The sequence below is a fragment of the Aedes aegypti genome, chromosome 1, assembly GCF_002204515.2.
Source record: "Aedes aegypti strain LVP_AGWG chromosome 1, AaegL5.0 Primary Assembly, whole genome shotgun sequence".
Classification (NCBI taxonomy): domain Eukaryota; kingdom Metazoa; phylum Arthropoda; class Insecta; order Diptera; family Culicidae; genus Aedes; species Aedes aegypti.
Window position 1 is genome coordinate 102,591,457 of NC_035107.1, and position 20,486 is coordinate 102,611,942.

General features: G+C 40.2%; 1 protein-coding gene across 1 annotated transcript in view; it reads right to left on the reverse strand.

Moving 5' to 3' along the window:
* Window positions 1-763: 763 nt before the first annotated feature.
* Window positions 764-20,486, reverse strand: part of LOC5576247 (transcription factor Sp9) — a 136,230-nt gene continuing 116,507 nt past the window's right edge. The window contains exons 2-4 of the mRNA XM_021844083.1: window positions 2,812-3,098; window positions 1,950-2,740; window positions 764-1,889 (exon numbers count right to left, since the gene is read on the reverse strand). Coding sequence (XP_021699775.1) covers window positions 1,498-1,889; window positions 1,950-2,740; window positions 2,812-3,098 — 1,470 coding nt within the window. The 3' untranslated portion in view covers window positions 764-1,497. The remainder of the gene's footprint in view (window positions 1,890-1,949; window positions 2,741-2,811; window positions 3,099-20,486) is intronic.

Sequence of the window (20,486 nt, forward strand, 5' to 3'; positions counted from 1 at the left end):
TTTTCAAATGGGCGATATTGAAAACGATGTCAAAATGAGAAACCAACAAATTGAATTTAGCAACATAAAATTGAGTCACTGTGCCTTATAACACCATTTTTCGACCCTCATTTATGTTATTTGTGTTCACAGTAAGGTGTTTTATCATTTTACCTAATTCAACACTTATTTGTTTCAATTTTGCATTCCAATTTTTCAATTGGAAAACCATCTGTAAAATACTCCTGATTATTTTTGTTGGAAGCGGTTTCAATTTCTTTTTATAGTATCTTTATCGATAAAAGGCTCATATTTATGTTAAAATATCAATATTCAGCGCTGGTAAAATCACCCCGTCGCTCTCATCAAACAAAACAGTCCGCTTGAGTACACCTGGGAGGGAGGCACCGATACTACACACGAAATATAAGACAACGTTATTTTGAACTGCAAGATAACTCCAGCTTGCCAACAACAATCAAGGCAGGCTTCAAGAAAATCGGTAGTTTCCTTTTGTTGTGCACCTTCGATCTTTCCTGACAAACATGAAAAAAGGGCCACAGTTTTCTATGCACTAAATATTCGTTTTCATTGGAAAAAGTAGAACGATGCGTTTTTCAATGCTTTATGTTCAATCAGATTAAATGGTGCTCACCTGACATTACTTGCGTTATGTGCATGAATTGATTTTCATTCGATTTTTATCACTTTTGAAGAAATACGAAAATGTGTTTTAATCAGTTACGCGCTTTTTTCATGTTAGTCCAATGTTTGAGATCTGGGCTCACAGTGACAGTTCGTGACAGCGGAATCTCGGCTCACTATGACATACATAAATTTTGTATTGGTTTCTCCCTCCCAGGAGTACACTAGCCGTCGTCAGAAGTAGCCGAAACAGATGGATGTATTGTCGCTGTCACCTACCCAACCAACAACAGAAGAGAAGAAGAAGTAGCCGAAAGTAAGTGTTTTAACATCCCATCGTCGATCGGATTCCACCAGAATTTTTGTGGACAACTTCAACAGAAGTTATGTTTATGTATCCGCTAAAGTCTTCAATGAAACGGGATTCATCAATGGTCGTTAATGTGATCCTTGTAGAAGTTTCCTCAAACATTTTCTGAAAAAGTCTTTCAATGTGTCTTAACCAAAGTCTACAATCAAAGCTCCCTATAAGGCCTTTAACGAATGAGTAAAAATTGAACGTTTAAATTTGAGAAAGAGTGGAGTAAAGAAAAGTAATTTTGTAATCAAAAATATGTCAAGAAATGTTTTTGAAGAGAAGTAATTTCAATTTAAACACAGTTCACAAACACTACAAAAATAAGCCACATCCTCAACAAGCACACGCGTAAGTGTCGAGACTTTTGTACCCGTTGATTACCATTTCACATCCCACCCTGTCCAAAAACCGAGTTCATCTAAATACCCCCCAAGGAAAAGTTCCACTTTTTAAAAGGGCCCCATAAGTTGGCCATTGTGATGGTGATGGCCAAAAAGGGGTGCCCCCAGCATGCCTCAGACGATACCCGGCTTCACGTCCAGCTGATTGACGTGATCTAATCCGGGGCTGGGGGTGTGGGCATGGTGGTGAGGTGCCCCATGTTGCTGCTGCTGCGAGGGATGACTCAGCGATCCGGGATGTCCACCCATGGACATACCCGGGGCCATTCCACCGACGTGATTGGCCGAACCCGGACTACCGCCTACACCGCCTCCTCCGGGAGCTCCGCCGCCGCCGCCTCCACCGGATTGTTGCTGCTGCTGCTGTTGCTGTTGTTGGTGGATATCGGTTTGGTTGGTCTCCTCGGAGTCGCTGCACGAGTCGGATGAAGTTTTCTTGGTCGCTCCGGTGCCAGCGCTGCCATTGCCACCGGTCGTCGATGATCCGTGGGTTTTGACGTGTTTTGCTAAATGATCACTTCGCATAAATCGCTTGTTACAAACGGGGCATAAAAATCGCTTCTCACCTGTATGTGTGCGTAGATGGCGCTGGAGTTCATCGGATCGGGTGAAGCGCTTGCCACAGAATAACCAATTGCAGACGAATGGCCGTTCGCCGGTGTGCCATCGAAGGTGAGCCTTCAGGTGACTTGTTTTCCCGTAAACCTTACCACAGCCAGGAATGTGACAGCTATGGATGTTCTTCTTGCGTAGATGAACTCCGGCCGGTCCGAGCCGTTCCGCTTCCTGACAATTCGGACAGTCACAGGTGGCACGGCCCGAATAGCGACGCTGACTGCGAGGAGACGGAGCCTGCGGCGTTGGCGGTGCCGGTGAAGGCGGTGTATGTGGCAAGCCGAAGCTTCCGACGCCCTGAGATGGTAGCATACTTTTGTATGTATCCTGCAGTAGGTGCTGCCCGGTGCCAAGCAGGTGTGCCGTATTCGTGAGTGAATGTGTCAGCGTCGAATAGTCAGTACTGACGGCAGCCGAAGCCGCATAGTTTGCCATAGTAGCGGCGTGCATTCCGGCGCTTCCCATGTCCAACCAGCCGCCAGCCGCTCCATGCATATCCCACCAGCCGGAGTTCATGTTGTCGGTCTTGTGGGCCGTCGCAGCCGTAACGGCGTTGAAAGGCCAATCGTAGGGATGTCGGGAGTAGACCGAACCTAGGGTCGTACCCTCGACCTTCCCCAGAATGCCGTGCTGCATGTGTGGATTCTCGGCACAAGCTGGCGATGTGGTGGCTCCCGGGAAATACAAGTCACTGCCATAGGACGGCGTTGTGGACGCCGAACAAGACGACGTTATTGGGCGACTGTAAGATGAAATAAGGTGTGTCAGGGACAACAGTGTGCTCTCGCTTGCGCGGGCCGGGATGTAACTTACCTGTTGGTCAAGTTCGCCATTGAGCTGGCAGTTGACGACGCGGACGATGCCGATGGAGTCCTCTGCGTGGACTGTATCACGTTGCTGGACGAACTGCTGCTGGTTGCCGTCTGAGGACTTCCGAGGGAGTTTGGCGAGTGTGGTCCGGACGATATGGGACTTTTCTTCCACGGATGAAACCCTTTGCCAACGGCGGCGTCAGCTAGAGGTGGTGGTGACTTGTTAGATAACTTATTGCACTGTGCAGCTAACATTGCCAGCGGTGTACCTCTCAGACCGGGATGTTCCTGTAAAAAAAGAGTGAAGAAGAATCTCGTTAGAATCGCCGGTTGATGATGATGAGAATAAAGCCAATTTCCCTACCAGGAAAATCGGACAAACAAGCAGAACACAGCAGTTCGGAAGTCGTTGTCTCTGCGCCGGCCGTAAAACAAGTCTCTTCCGAGGATCGAAGCAACTAATTCAATCGTTTTCTCGCGCAGCTCAAAACTCATTAATTTCGTTTCTAATTTTTTACCCTAATTTTTCAAACTCCTCTTTGCGGCCGGCGGGAACCTCAAACAGCCAAATGAACTCTGACAGACAGAGGGAGAGCTCCGCCGCCAGTGCGAGTGCCGAGTGCGAGAATCAGAGCGGGAGGAAGTCATTATTTTTAACGCTGTGAGGCGAAGGGCAAAACCAACCGAGACGAGACAACACCAAAAATTGATCGGGACCGGTTGGCCAAAAACCCGGCGCTAGACGGAGCCGCAGACACGCGGCGTTTATCATTGCGAGAGAGGAATACTAATTCATAATGTGCCTTCTGCACGGGTCGACCCTATCCACAGTTCGACCGCTGAAGAACGGAGAGGTTAAGTGAGGTTCGATTTTATGACGTTTGCGTACCTCTGAGGAGCGCTGGTGCTGCGGCGGCGGTGAGTGCGGCCTTTTATGAGCCAATTTCTAGCGCTCTAACCTCATTTATATGGAGCTTCCAAGCAGCCGGCCGCTGCGCTCCGTTAGCGGACCTTCATCCGTTCCTCGGAAGTTCCAGTCAATAAATTACCGATACCTACAGGTTACGATCAATATTTATAGGCTCAGTGAGCCTGTTGCGTACTTTAGCGCCTAGTTGGGTTTATTCATAACGCTGTTCGGATAAGAACCAATCTGTGTTTTGTTATAACAATTTTATAGTACAGTCAACTATCCATAACTCGATACTTTGATAGTCCCATAAACCGTAATTGTACTAGTTTTGTTTTTCCCTAACTTGATGATCCCTTTGATATCGAGTTATGAAGGGTTGACTGTTTTTGAATAATGTAGCATACAGGAACAATACTGGTCCAGTTTCCCTATATCACCACTTTCATGGTGATGATAATTGGTGGTCACCAGCTTGTAAAACAATCACGGCAGTATAAACCATAAAACCAGCTCAAATTAACAAGTGCCTCAATGCCGAAGGAGACGGAGCAACATTGTTGTTCGGACAGCCTAGAGCGTTTCGGAAAGGACAAAGGGTGGGCCATCAAATGGCTTAATTTTTGTTTTACGACGTTAGTGAATGTCAAATGACATTACTGCTTCTGGCGGTGAGATTTTACCGGTAATCATTCTGTTATGAGGCTGATCATTAACGAAGATCCACGATAAAACGTGCCGCCAATCGTTAGAGCTTCTGAACGCGGCATGCGCTGATTAGATTTAAGCCAAGCGCTTACTTTGATGAAGGGCTATGCGGGCGAAAGAGCATTAGCGATGCGCCGATAGGCGCTATCAAACGATTATCAAAGTGGTTCAATGAGAGAGAAAGAGAGAGATAGAGGGTGGTGACTGAGTTTAGGCAGATGTGCGCGGACTCTGTTTTGATAATGGAAAAGCTTTTATTCTTGGAAGAGTTGTGTGGCGGCATAATTACGGTGGAGGCGGATCAATTTGCATAACATAGGGAGTTCTCCGACATACGAGGGTATTTGGCGTTCGGTGAGTAGGAGTTTTGAGGAGTGCCTTCAGTAGGCGCGCGGTTAGGCTGTAGCTGACTGACCAATGCTCTCAGAAAGCGTATTTTTGACGAGTCATTTAGAGTATGATGGAAATTAACGGCTATCCTTATTAGGTTCTGCAGTAGCACAGGTTGATAGCAAATCTACTCATACTCATTTGAATCTATTGATTTCTATATTTTAGGAATGAATCATTTTGTATAAAATTGGGTGTCAAATAGTGAGGACATAAAAAACAAAACATAAGACGTTACTTAGCATCCTCAATGTATAAGTACAGGTCGGACTCGATTATCCGGGAATCGATTATCCGGAATTTGTTTTTTGATATTTTTGTTTTTCAGTTTTTGTGCATAAAATTGAGATAATTTGGTAATGTAATGCAATATGAATGGTTTCGCAGTTTTGGACGAAGTTAAGACAAGTGAGGTCTGAAAAAGGGGTTTTTGTGTATGCTGGTCATATTTTTTTTTCTTCTCAAGACCCCTAATGTTCCTAAAAATAATTTCTGGTTACGCGACTGCATCATATGAACAAAACAACGAAAAAAGATAATAATTAAGTTCTTTTATCGCAGATTTTAATTTTTCTTTTAGTGTTTCGATTATTGCTTTAGTTCTACCACAATCATAAGAAAAATGGCCTTTGTTTAAAACAAAAAATTGAACTTTAACTTTAACACAAAAAAAAAATACTAAAATCACTAGTAAGGCGAGCCAATACCTTTAAACTCTAATATGTGTTGCTTATCTTGACAGATAGGCCTATTTCGTTATGTCAAATCAAAACGAACAAATGTTAACACAAATTGTATATAATTCTCAACTACGATTAATTGTCGACAAACTTTGTTGACAACAAACCATGCCGTAAATAGTATAATCTAGAATCGCATCAAGTTGTATAAACTGACAGATCATATATCAATGCAGACTAGCATCAAATGAAATCACATTCACTTAGCAAAATTTGCCACCCGAGGTTGTTATCTTCTGGCGGTGGGCTTCGAAAAACAACAAAGCGTGTATGCTGTATAGCTAACTTACTTTCATATTGGCAAATAATCACACCTCGTTCATGAAGTGGTTTGTGGTGCAGTGTTATGGTGCCGGGTTAGGGATCCAAAAGTCTGGTGTTGGAGTCACGCTGGAAACTTTAATTTTTATTTTTATCGGAATTGTGTGCCATCGCTGACCATGGAAAGTAAGTCTGGAAAAGTCGTGGGAAGTGCGTATATGGCCTCCACTTTGGTGTGTATATAGCGTTTTCATGCATTTTATACGAGTGATTTGATTCATATATAATGATGTATAGCAAAAAATATACCAACCAACATGTTGACTGGAATGTTCACCACCTTTCATCACTGATAATAGGACGACATCGTAGTAGAAAAAATAATGTCATTCTCTGAAGAAATACAAATTACTCGGGGAATGTTGAGTATTTTTTGCAAAAGATTTTATTTTTGAATGAATGAATGTTGGAAGCAACATCGAATTGATTTTTGAAGAAATCTAAAGAAACACTTAGAGGATTTCCTGTAAGAAAATATGCGAATAGATCTGCGGAGATCCTCTATGAGAAATCGCTAAGAATATTTTTCCTATTGAATCTTGTTGAATTGCTCTTGAAGCTCTTGTGGAATGTTAGAATGGATCCTTTGAATAACACCTGGAAGAATCATTTGATGATTTTTTTTTTGCAGGAAGTCCTGGGTAATTATTGCTGTTTATTTTTCAAGCTTCTCTTGAATAATTTACTAGAGATATTCAGAAAACTATGTTGAAAGAACCTGAACAAAGATTTTAGGAAGAACCTCAAAGGCAATGATGGAAAAACTGTTTGTGAGATCTTTGAAGAATTTGTGGAAACAGTCCTTGCTTAGTGATCTTAAAAACAATTTTGGTGCGACTCACAGAATTTCTTGTGCTACGGATCAGATCCCATTCTTGGCTTTTTTTGATTCACTTCGGCATCGGCGCTCCTTATTGTAAATTTTAGGATGATTCGGTCGAGAAAAACCCCCCATACCAAAGTAAATCATGAAAGTGCCAAAATGGTTCTGCAAAATGCTAAACAAACTATTAATGAACAACTGCATGCTATTTTAAACTTCAAATTTGAATGTTACGTAGTTACGTAGAAAACTTTCCTGAAGAAATGTTTAAATGGATTTCTCAAGCTTTCTCTGGCGATTATTCGATAAATCTTCTGGTAAGATGGCCCAAAAAAAAATTAGGCATTATCTTTTGAACAATAACCCCTAACATCGAGAATAATTTTCTGTGGGAATCCCTGGAGGAACTCAGTGTGAATTGGTAAAGGAGTCCTGGTAAAGGAGAAAGCACTGAAAAAGTACAGAAATAAATCATGAAGCAATCCCAGTGAGGATTCTCAGTGGAACAAACGAACATGGTTGAAAACCTTCAAAGCTAGTGAAAGTATTCCACGTGAGTCCTTTGGAAGAATTTTTGAAGGATTTTTTTTTACCAGATTTGACAAAGAATGAATATTTATGACATTTTCCCGTGAGTTTGTAGGTCGTACAATATAAGAGGTTTTCGAGGCGTTTCTAAACATTTTCCTATGGTTTACAAGGGACATAGGGGTTGCTAATGAATTGCCTGAGGATTCAAATTGGGGATTTGTCCACCAGGTGGCACTAATTACAAATTTCCTTTAATATTCTATATCTTAAGACACCGATGAACTAGAAGGTTGGTGTCTTTGGTGTCTCAGTAACAAATCTAATTGAGAATTTATCCGCTTGGTGGCGCTAGTAACAAATTTCCTTCAATCTTCCATATCTTAAGGTGAAGATAAATCGAAGCCAAACCTCAAATTTTCACTAGCTAGCTAGCGACCAATCGATTAGGTTTTATGCTTAAACGGATGTTTGGTTCTCCAGATTTGTGCTCTTGAAAATTTGAGTTTTGGCTTCGATTTATCTTCACCTTACACCCTTGAGAATTTATTTATCTAGGTGACACTAGCAACAAATTCCATTCAACCATCTATATCTTAAGACCCTGATGAGCTAGAAGGATAGTGTCTTCGACAAAGTTGTTCTGAAAATTAATGGTTATCTGACAGTTATACTTATAATTGAGAATTTATTCGCTAGGCAGCGCTAGTTACAAATATCCTTCAATCTTCTATATTTTAAGACTCTGATGAACTAGAAGATTGGTGTCTTCGACAAAGATGCTCAAAAGATCAAGGGCTATCTGCCAAAAATAAACCCAATAGGAGATGTATCCGATAGGTTGCGGTAGTAACAAATTGCCTTCAATATTCAATATCTCGAGATCCTGATAAGCTAGAAGGTTGGTGTCTTCGACAAAGTAAACCTGATTGGAAATGCATTCACTGGTAAGTAACAAATTGCCTTGAATCTTCTATAACTATATCTAATGAGCTAGAAGGTTGGTGTATTTGGATTGGGGCACCATCTAGCGAATACAAATTCGTTTAGTTTTCCACCTCAGATTTCCCTTGAACTATTGAACAACTTTGCCGAAGATACCAACCTTCTGGCACATAAATCTCTTGAGATGGAAACACTGGAGCCTCTTAGTGTTTTACTTTTCCCTACCCTTGATATGCTTGAAAGCTATTGATCTACTGAATTACTGCGCCGAAGACAGGCTGATCAGGATCTGAAGATATAGAATTTCAGAAATTCTCTTCAAATTTGTTACTAGCGCATCCTTGCAAATAAATTGTTACTGTAGGTAGGTTGATCTGCTGAGCAACTTTGCAGAAGACACCAACCTTCCAGCTCATTAGGGGCTTTAGATATCTGTTGAATGGATAATTTCGACAACTTTGCTACACCAAGGCAATCCGGAATAACTACGGAACCACTTGGAGCATATTTCCAAGTTTTCCAGATCCTACACTAAAAGAGTTTTTCGGGAAGTTTTGATAATTTCAACAAAATCCATCAAGAAACATAAAAATTACGCACATTTTAGTATGATTTTCTGCATATGAAAGTATGTTGGCTGGATGGAGGTTAAGAACTTAAAAATGGCGTGTCGATAATAAAGACAATTCATACATTCATTACTTGAAAATGGCGGGGAATTTCTGAGGAACTTTTGGTAATATTTAATGTACACTTAGAAATATTTTATTTAGAACTCTTACTAAGAAGTTGGGAACATTTATCTGTTCATGATCGCTGGATAGTACTTGGAAATCAATAACACTCTAGGAATCAGTTGGCATTTCCAGGGAAACTTGAAACTCCTGGGAACCTGCTGGAACTCCTTTTGAATACCCAAGGATCTCTTAAGATCGATATATAACTGTTGAACATCGCTCAACGAACGCTGAGCTGAACTTCTGCAAAATTGTTGAGACTACTATGAGCCACTAAAAACTCTTTGAGAAACGCTGGGAATACCTTGGGAATTCAGATTGGAATTCATACGATTATTGTGCATTTGTAAGTTCCAATATAACATCAAATAATGCAAAAATTTGGTCTTTTGTAATGCAAACGAAACGTTTGCCAGAATTAATTAAAAACACTTAGTCCCATCTGGCTAATCATTTTAAAATTTTCGAAGTCGTTGCCTCTGTCAACATTTTTCATAAAATTAAAAAAAAGTATCCCAGATTTTCTTTATGAATATATTCCGTTAAAAAAATAGTGTAAATCGTCCCTGAATATGAGCACAATCTTCTCAGAAGTTTTGCATAAACCCTTCAAAAATGCTCAGACTGTCTCAGGCTCAGATTAATCCACACGTGAAAAAAGTAGAAAAATGTCAAGGGCCCGAGATGTAAAGGTTAATTATACTTGCATAGTAGATATCGTGTGACGACTGATGGGACGATAGAGCTCCCCCGTTTCCGAGGAGGATGTCGATTCCATAACTTCATTAACACCGTTCTAATTAGCATTGTTTATGGATTCGAGTGCTTCAATCTTCGAGCAAACTCACAAACGCTGGTATGAAAAGGGGGAAAATTCATCACCTCATCTATCACATAATGATCATAATCATACGTCGTGGAGCTTGGGAGTAATTCTCCTCCATAATGCAATTAGAAAACCATTTGTCACGACGCCACATCGCCGCGCCGCCGGATGACTATGACGAACGATCGTCGACCGTAATCCAGGAGGTCGCGGCCACAATAGGGTCCTAAATTTTTTGATGAGATGTTGTTTTTGTTTAACAATACAATAGAACGAGTTCTTGCTATTACTTAGATAAACTTGCCAGCTCAAATGCAGCCAATTCATAATTAAACTTTAATTTTAAAATATGCGTTGAAATTTCCAACATGACACTTTACATTACCTTTGACATTTATATCTGTCATGTCACTGGGGTTGTTCCCATCTGACATTTTGGAAGATACACGCAAAACATAATTCACCCAAAATCAGAGTTAAAATCAAGGAGTGTGAACTCAAAAACCAAAGAATTTATATTTAGAATTCAATTCTATACAAAACATTATAAAATTGTGTAATCGTGTATTTCTGACATGATCTCAAGCGTTCGGTACAAAAATAGAGTTAGAGCTTTAGGGCCCTATTACGCAGCTCACTTAGATTGGATTACGTGCTCGCTCAGGTGTTTTTCGTGTTGTTCAGAGGCTGCTGTGGATGCCCCGGTAACTACAGCAGTCAGGGTTGATTGTTGCCATGACGAGCTTGAGTGGGAAGGTTAAAGGGCACTCGTGGATGCTTCACAGCCTGGTTCGTTTGGGTAATGATAATAGTCGTGGGCAAGGTTCGGTTCAGGATGAATTATTGACTGATTCCTGATGACTGAGAACAGATGCTCTTATTGATATGTGTAGTTTTACGATATGAATCTGAATGATTCACAATGTTCAACATTCAAGTGCATTTCCGTTGTAGCTAGACTTCGCAGTTAAGCAGAAGTGATTCCCAGATCTTTTTCCTCCCTCACTGATAAATAATCTTCTCGTGGTAATTGCAAAGATGCAGAGGTATTGTCGATCTCTAGAAGCAGCAATCATTACACAATACCATTCTTTCTCAATCCCAACTGACTGTAAGGAATTGGCCGGTGCCGTTATTAAGAAATAATATGAGCCCAGATAGCCGTAGCGGTAAACGCGCAGCTATTCAGCAAGACCAAGCTGAGGGTCGTGGGTTCGAATCCCACCGGTCGAGGATCTTTTCGGGTTGGAAATTTTCTCGACTTCCCAGGGCATAGAGTATCATCGTACCTGCCACACGATATACGCATGCAAAAATGGTCATTGGCATAGTAAGCTCTCAGTTAATAACTGTGGAAGTGCTCATAAGAACACTAAGCTGAGAAGCAGGCTCTGTCCCAGTTGGGACGTAACGCCAGAAAGAAGAAGATGAGAGCTGCTAAAATATACACTCGAGAATAAGCGGAAAGTCCCATCCCTTACTCATTTGGATCGAAGTGCAAATCTTACCAGTTCCGATAAATCACGAAGTAGCAACCATTGACATGTGTAGTCAGTCTATGCTATGTTATGCTATTTTAATGACAACCTGGAAGGAACATTTGGTGAAGTTGCTATCATCAATCATTTAGGCGTAGGAAAAAAAAACAACTTTTTTGTCATTTGAACCAAAGTTTTTGAAACTTTTGATATTTCTGTTGAAACAGAGCTTGTAATGCTTTTTAATGCATTTGACAGCAAGTTCATCTGTATCAAACTGACTTGCGGAGATTAAAAATAAATAAGTCTATTTTTAGACATTGTAGACTTAGTTTGATCCACTCAAAAATTCATCAATGTTCAAGATCCCAGTTCCGTTTAGTTTTTTCTAGTTTTCACAGGTAAGCAGAAGTGATGACATTGTCTAGAACGGTGGGACAAAACCGTCTAAATGAGTTCCAGCGTTTGGTTCGTGTACCGTGACGAAGCGTGTTTCGCTCGGTCACCCCAGCCTTAGTTTATTACACATTTTACGCGCCTCGTCATGTGCCAAACAGGGCAACGCACAGTGGCTGCATACCATACAAATTTTTAGCCAAAAGTAAAAATCGCGCTATAATAGTTCGAAGATCTAAATTCATTGACAAAATATGGTTCTGATGGCAATTGCGTCCTAAATTTTTTAATGAAATCTTTTTTATATTTAATAATACGAAAGAGCATGTTCTTTCCACTACTTTTTTCGAAAAAGCATTTTTTCCAGCTCAAATAACATCTATAACATATTTAAACTTTATTTTTAAAAGTGGATCCTAATATGAACCTTGACACTTTTGATCATGTTTGCCGTTCACTTTGTCGACAAAAATACCACAGGGGTTTCAGTTTTAACACTGGGATTGTTCCAATCTGACATTTCGGAAGGGACACGGAAAACAAAATATTCCCAAAATTTGAGTTTAAATCAAGGGAAGTGATCAAATTTCAAAAACTGTAAACAAATGTTTTTTTTTGGACTTAAACCAACGAGAAACATTCTAAAATTGAAATGTTTCATGCTGATTTGCTTAACTGGTGTATAATCCGCTATGCGGAGTGTTGAACTAGTGATTGTTTTCTTCTTCTTCTTGGCATTAACGTCCTCACTGGGACAGAGCCTGCTTCTCAGCTTAGTGTTCTTATGAGCACTTCCACAGTTATTAACTGAGAGCTTTCTTTGTCAAGTTGCCATTTTCGCATTCGAATATCGTGTGGCAGATACGATTATATTCTATGCCCAGGAAAGTCAAGGAAATTTGAAAAGATCCTGGACCGACCGAGAATCGAACCCAGACATCTTCAGCATGGCTTTGCTTTGTAGCCGTGGACGCTAACCACTCGACTAAGGAAGGCTGGTGCAATTATAGAAGTTATATATAGCCTTTAGACATATTTTACCATGTGGTGTCGACTATAATAAAGTAGGTAGTTGTAGGTAATAGCCGCTTTGTCATAAATCCATTACTCGATGTTTGAATCGTTCCAAAGCTCCAAATCTCAAAATGTTAGGGGCCCAGAAATAAGGACCTTGTGTTGGAGTCCCACAATTTTTGATAAAATCTAGTTATTGTTCAATAGCACGATAGAGCGTGTTCTTGCTACTAATTTGGCGAATTTGCCTGCTCAAAAAACGACTAGGGAAAGTGTTCCAGTTATGGCCATAATGATTCCCTATTTGGCCACACGGAAAATTTAGATAACTTTCACATTTTAAATCTTTTTGAATGTTTAAACATAAAGATATATTTTAAATCCTACTACAACACACAAAATGTTTCAAAATGTGAAAACATTCAAGTAATCCCGTTTGGCGAAATAGGGAACCACTATGTCCATAACTGGTACACCTACCCTACATCATATACGAACTTTAATTAAAAAATGGGTCAAAATTTGAGTCTTGACTCTTTTGATCATGTTTGACGTTCACTTAGTCGACAAAATGCCACAGGGGTTTAACTTTTTAACACTGGGTTTTTCCTATCTGACATTTTGGAAGGGACACTGAAAACAAAATACACCCAAAACTTGATTTTAAACCTTGAGTTTAAAGAGTGCGACAAAATTTCAAAAATCCGAAGAAAAATTTTTGGGCTTGAATCATCGAAAAACATTCACAAATTGGGTAAACATGTGTTTCTGGCCTAATACTAAGCGTTAGTTCCAAACGGAGGGACAAGGCGTTATTGGGACAGGGCATCAGGGCCTTACACTGATAGATCAGAAAATAAATATAAGTGAAAAAATGTCAAATTTATTTTTATTGTTACTTTTGACCACTGCGCATCGTATGCCGTCACTTCAGCAGTTTCTACAAGGTGCGGCCGCCGTTGAAGTCAGTGGCCATCATCGCCGCTAAAGGCGCTCACTGTCAGGTGTGGCTCGCGAGACGCGACCAATAGCGCCAATTCATCGTGTCTGCGGCGGCGCGACTTCGGTTACCTTATTTTTCGGCATTTCAAATTCTCTCCGAGTGTCCCCCATTGTTCTTTACCTGCTCCTCGTGAGGTTAACCATCGCAAGCCAGAGAAGGTGTTCAGCGAGGGCAGATGAACGGACGAGCGGAGGGCGCAGAGTTAATTAATCAGATGAGTTTTCAACGAACGTGCGCGGACAAAGGCGCCCTCATGACAACGAAACGAAACGGAACGACCAACGACGTCTAGAAACAATGTGTGACGGGAGTCCAAAAGGGGGCAAAAAAGGGCGCAAAGAAGCGCCGCCGCCGACACAGCGATTAAATCGCGTAGAAATCCAATTTTTCAGGCACTTGATGATGATTCAATTACCGACCGATCGACGGACCGAAGAGAGATGAACGAGCGACACTTCTTGCGAAGAGCCTTCTTCGTGAGAAGAAGTGAATTCAGAGCAGTCACACGATCTCACTCTTGATAGATGATGGAGCTCTGCTCGACATTGAGAGACAACCACGATAAACATTTGAGAATGGTGCAAAAGCCATTGCTAAAACAAATTTGAACGCGTCTCAGCAGATTGATTAGGATCGCAACTCTTCCAGGAATCGAATTGCATGCACGACCCTCGTCTAACAAGCCTCCTTACAAGGATCCACCGCCACTAAACGCAACGATCGGAGAAAATAATCCACCAAAACAGGGCGATCTCGTGCGTTTAGTAATGTAGGAAATGACTCGGTTCTGTCAGTTGCTGATGTGAAGTTGGCGCAAAAACTACGCCACGAAATCCGAACGTGCACAAGAGCGATCGCTGAATGGTCCAAAAAAAATCATTTCAACTCTGGCATCTTCAATCATCGCACCCCGAGCCGGGTAAGGACTTGGACCCCGAGAAAGACGAAAAAACGTCAATCATAACAACTCGGGGGCCTTTGTCAGCCGAAAAGAACGAGAACAGATCGTTTTTATAGCTCGAAGAATCGTGTGCCGACTTGTACGGCATCGACGGTGCGGGATCGCTTTCTGTCTGCCGCTCTCTGGAAATGTCAATGCATGACAGAAGCAATAAGCACGACACCCTTCACCGTCGCCGATCGTCTGTCGTCGTAATTATTCGGCTCGATGATGATAAAAATCAAACTCTTTCCCACAGCAATCAAATCAATTTTCTCCCTTCAATTGTTCAGCGGTTCGCGTGGTGTCGATTGATCAAGCTAGGGTTTCGTTCAACTTCGTCGTAGGCGCTATTATTCGACGTATCAAACTTAAAATGTTCCACTATGGTGGATTATCCACCGTGGATATTCCAACTTACCTGAAAGATTTATTTTCCAAGTGTAATTTTGTAAAAGCGATTATGGTTCGTACACTTGTACACCAAAAAGGCAATAAAACTACTGTATTTCGATAAATAAATTCCGGTCAATTATCCACTTTGCACTTTTTCACCGAAATCGCATGGACGAACACGATTTGAGAGAAATGTTTAGCGATTGACACCAGTCAAACCACTTTGTGATACAAGTTTCTTCCCGCCCCCCCTGTGTGACTTTCTTCGCCGGGCACTTATTTTCACCATGGAAAACCTTCGTACTTCTTCACCGAAGGATTTATTCTAATCACATGCCGTAAAAGTTCTTCAATTCACGAAATTTTATGAAATTTCCTCAATGACCGCTTATAATTAAAAATGTAAACAAAGTTCAATCTATCGTACTGAGAAAAAAAAAGTTTGCGCTCGGTGATGCTCGGCGCAGAAAACGGTTGCTTTGATTGCATTGTTTTCGCTACACTGTGAGCAGTTGTCATGATTTTTTTGTCAAAAAAAGTTGTGTTTAAATGTTTGAGCTGAATTTTGATGGCTAACAATGAATTTTAAAGGCAATTATTATATTTCATCATTATTATAGCGTTGATATTTTGTGCTTTGACCACTCACTATATCACAGTGAGCCGTTAGTTGTGAGACGAATCTGAAAACTGATTGCGACAGAAATGAAAACTGCATGCCACCGAAGATCGCCGTTAGCTCTTGACGCTCGAAACCCCTAAAAGCTTGCGAAGTCCTTCTCGAGCATTGTCCACGTATCATGCCCGTAGAAGACTACCACTCTTCTGTACATGGTTATTTTTGGTATGGGGATGAATCTTTATGTACCACAGTTTGTTCTAGAGCACACAGAGTAGACACGATTTCCACAAATCTTCGTATTTCTCTACTAAAGTTGTTGTCAGCCCTCAGCAAGAATCCACTACCTTGAAAGTATCTCCCTCTCATGACAGTGCTTCCGTATCGCGGTCAGTTCCGACCACCATATTTTATTTTTGACGCATTCACTATCAATCCGATTCTTGCCGTGCCCCTTCGGTTCAAGTAATAAACAAAGGATTTGGCCAATGGACCAGTGAAGGTAGTTTTTGTCAGTGCTCACTGCATAAAAACAAAGGCGCCACTGTAAATGAAATTTACCATAGGCCTTTTCACATGACGTTTCAAATCAGCTGATCCGGAAGCTCTTTGGCAGTCCTTCTATGAAAATAACAGGCCCGTGTTAGCACCGGTCCTCCACCGATGTAAACAAATGCATAGACGGATCTGTCACATGAAAAGGCCTATTGTGACAGCATTGCTGTTATGTCAAACACACAAGGCTACGGTGGCGCTATCTATGCTTTACATAGCGATCGTTTTGGTTATTTTGATGATCCATTGGGATCAGTTTATCTGAGTTCGCTGTTACTACACAAGAGTTGGTGAACTACCTTATAATCAAACATCGCTTGCATTTCTCGATATCCTTGTTCGTCAGATACTCTTATTCGATTGTTTTCACGATAATAAACTTTGTGAATTCCACTGAAACATTATGTATCCTAATTTGCTAATACATGTTGATTATTTTGTTGCGAAAATTGATATAGTTTAAAAAAAAATAGCCATGAGCAGAGATTGAATTCCGAAAAATTCTCTTACTTATCACTCTCTGCAATAATGATCCGCAACAGATCGTGAAAACCTGTTATCATCTTCTGTTACAACTTTGTTTAGATCGGTGGATAAAACCCATCTAAACAAGTGCCAATCCTGGGAGCACTAATGCTATCCAGCTTATTACGAACGCTAATGGCAGCCACAAACATGATCACTTTCTGGTAGGGATCAGTCGATTTGACATAAGGCTTAGGACATTTTATATTCTATAGGACTTTGCTTGCTTTGATTGTTATTCGAAATCAAATGAGAACAAATCCTGCACTGCGAGCATTAACTCACATGGTAAATGGAATTCTACCTGTATTTAGTGATAACTTTTTGGTATGAATTTCAGGAAGATTTAATAAAATGACTTGTGAATTTGATTCGTGATAAGCATGGACTATAATTGCAGGCGTAGGATGCGGAAACAATCGCATCAAACGATTGATGTTATAAAAACTTTGGCAGAAGCTGGTCTTGTTAGGTCAAAATTTACAAATAAAATTAAAATAAATTAAGAGACGGTCAGAGATTGAAGATCTTTTCAAAACTTAGGACTCGGGGTAGCTTATTAAACGACCTTAAAGCACCTATGAAATGATGCATGAATGATACGCAATGGAAGTCATCACGCTTTTTATAACGATGGTAATTATAGGGGGAGATCCCTCAGTACCGGACAGCACCCAATACCGGACAAAGTCAAAACATTGAGAAATCATGGTCCAATCAAGATGTAGTAGAAAAGGAAGCTATTATGGACACTAATGTTTGCGTAGAATGGCACATCCTTGATATATGCATGGCTTTTCAAAATAGTACAAAAATTTGAAAATCTTAAAAAAATTGACGTATCGCCTTAATTTTGAGCCCATTTAGTAATTATTTTGAATATGAAAAAAATACTTTGGATCACGCAAGCATATTCGAACATAATCCTAATTTGATAGTATGAATGTATTTCGTACCACAATTGAACTAAATCTGGACAAATTACAACTTTGGTTAAACACCTCCTGTCCTCCAGTTTCGGACAGCTTGATTTGTTGGATGATATCTTAGTGATTATTGCACCAGTGTCTCAAAATAAATTCATTTCTCATGGATTCCGTCCATCATGGTATCAAACAAGCAATAAAATTAAGAAAAATGAACATCCAGAACACCATCATTAAATGTGCTATTTTTCATCAATCAATTTGGTACTAAAATACATAATCAAAATGCAATGTCAAAATTCATATTTATATTTTCAAATGTATTTTTGTACACTATAAAAATGATAGTATTTATTATAAATGGGTAACAAGAGCACATAAAACCAATATTTTTTTAATTATGAATTTAGTGGCTCAAGTGTTCGGTACTGGGGGATCTCCCCCTATTTGGGATCATACATCCTACCAAAAACAATGTACCTAAAGACAGTCAACTAACCTGGAAAAAGTACCTCTGAAAATTGTTGCTATTGTTAGAATGTACCTAATAGGGTACAGAGCTACTTGGGCACTTCCATGAACCACGTATGGAGAGTTTTTTCTCGGTCGGATTGTCTTAAACTTTGCAACAAGACCCACTTTATTGCGATGTATATTGTTGCCAAATATGAGCTCAGTAGTTTAAAAAAAAACACTACCAAATGAATCAAAAGTTCCAAGAATAGAATCCGGCTCGCTACATACCAAAATACTCAGTCACCAATGACAGTTAAGCTCGACAACTAATTATCGGGTCGTTTAAATAGAAAATTAACCATTTTGATTGAAGAACAGACTCCGTGCATTACGGTGAGTTTTTTTTAAAAGTGTCAAAAAAAGAAATTGTGTTCTCTAATAAAATCATATTAGAAGGAAAACCTCAATATTTGAGCCAAAGATATTGAGAGTTTGATGTGAAGCAAGAGAATTGAAGGCAAAGTTATAAAATTAGACCTCAATGATGTTTGAATCTTTTAGCATCATTCGACTTTAATTATAAAAAGCGTGTGGAATATCGGAATTGTCAAAAAATCAATACTAGTTGTAGTTAAGAGTTAATTTCTCCAATTTCTTCAGCATCTTACAAAAAATCACTTGGGTTCGGTAAAAGCTTCATGAATACTATATATATCGCTGTGAAAAGAAAAATCATCAGTGTGAATTTGATTCCAGTATACCAATTTAATTTCTCCAATTTTTACCGCCATTTGAAAGCCAAGCCATGGAATTCAAAGTGATTTGGAAGCCGACCAACCAGGGAGACCTGATTGAAAGCGTGAAGACATTCTCAACGCCAAGGTGGTGGGAGATATGAGGACTGATGCCCTTATTTTCACCTCCACCACCGGGGTCGGAAGAGAAGCACTTTTTGAAGTTCGGGAAATCGGCGGTATCCCCATTACCGCCGAACCCTGCCTAAACGCCAATAAGCTACGAAGTATCATCAAATGCCCCCTAATAAGGGGCAGAACTGGGAAACAGGAGGTCCCGTCCCATGCTGTACAGAAAATGCTTCACTTGCGGACATCCAGATAATATCTGTAAGAACAAGAGCGTCTGCACAGTATGTGGCTAGGAACATGGGAAAAAGTGCTCTGGCAAAGGAAAATGTCGGAACTGCAACGGGACCCACCTTGGGGCGGCTGTCCGGTGTGGAAGCAAGAAATGGCCATCAGACGAATCATGGCCACAAAGGATCTATCTGGGAAGGTGACCAGAGCTAAATACCAGAAAAAGGGGGTGAACCGATGAAGCTCTTACCTTCTTGAGTTTCAAGAAGATTAACTGCGAAAATGAACCGTATAGCAAAAAGACAAGACGACAGTTTCAGACGTAGTTTGTAATCTTCAGAAGATAAGATACATATTAGAACAAATTAACGGCATTTGCCCGCCTTACCAGTTGGTGTGAAATTTACAAATCAAATTGTTAATTAGTAGGTCAATATATCAAAGTAATAGAAATCACAGCAATCGAAGCTTGAATGATACGGAATGGAAGTCATCACGCTTTTTATAACGATGGTAGGTATGTTTGGGATCATACGTCGTACCAAAACGAGGTACCCAAAGACAGTCAACTAACTTGAGTACTTTGGATAAAGTACCTGCAATTGAGAAGATTGTTTTGATTGTTAAAATGTACCTAATGGGGTACAGACCTACTTGGGCACTGGTCTTGTTAGGTCTAAATTTACAAATAAAATTAAAATAAATTAAGAGACGGTCAGAGATTGAAGATCTTTTCAAAACTTAGGACTCGGGGTAGCTTATTAAACGACCTTAAAGCACCTATGAAATGATGCATGAATGATACGCAATGGAAGTCATCACGCTTTTTATAACGATGGTAATTATAGGGGGAGATCCCCCAGTACCGGACAGCACCCAATACCGGACAAAGTCAAAACATTGAGAAATCATGGTCCAATCAAGATGTAGTAGAAAAGGAAGCTATTATGGAGACTAATGTTTGCGTAGAATGGCACATCCTTGATATATGCATGGCTTTTCAAAATAGTACAAAAATTTGAAAATCTTAAAAAAATTGACGTATCGCCTTAATTTTGAGCCCATTTAGTAATTATTTTGAATATGAAAAAATACTTTGGATCACGCAAGCATATTCGAACATAATCCTAATTTGATAGTATGAATATTTCGTACCACAATTGAACTAAATCTGGACTAATTACAACTTTGGTTAAACACCTCCTGTCCTCCAGTTTCGGACAGCTTGATTTGTTGGATGATATCTTAGTGATTATTGCACCAGTGTCTCAAAATAAATTCATTTCTCATGGATTCCGTCGATCATGGTATCAAACAAGCAATAAAATTAAGAAAAATGAACATTC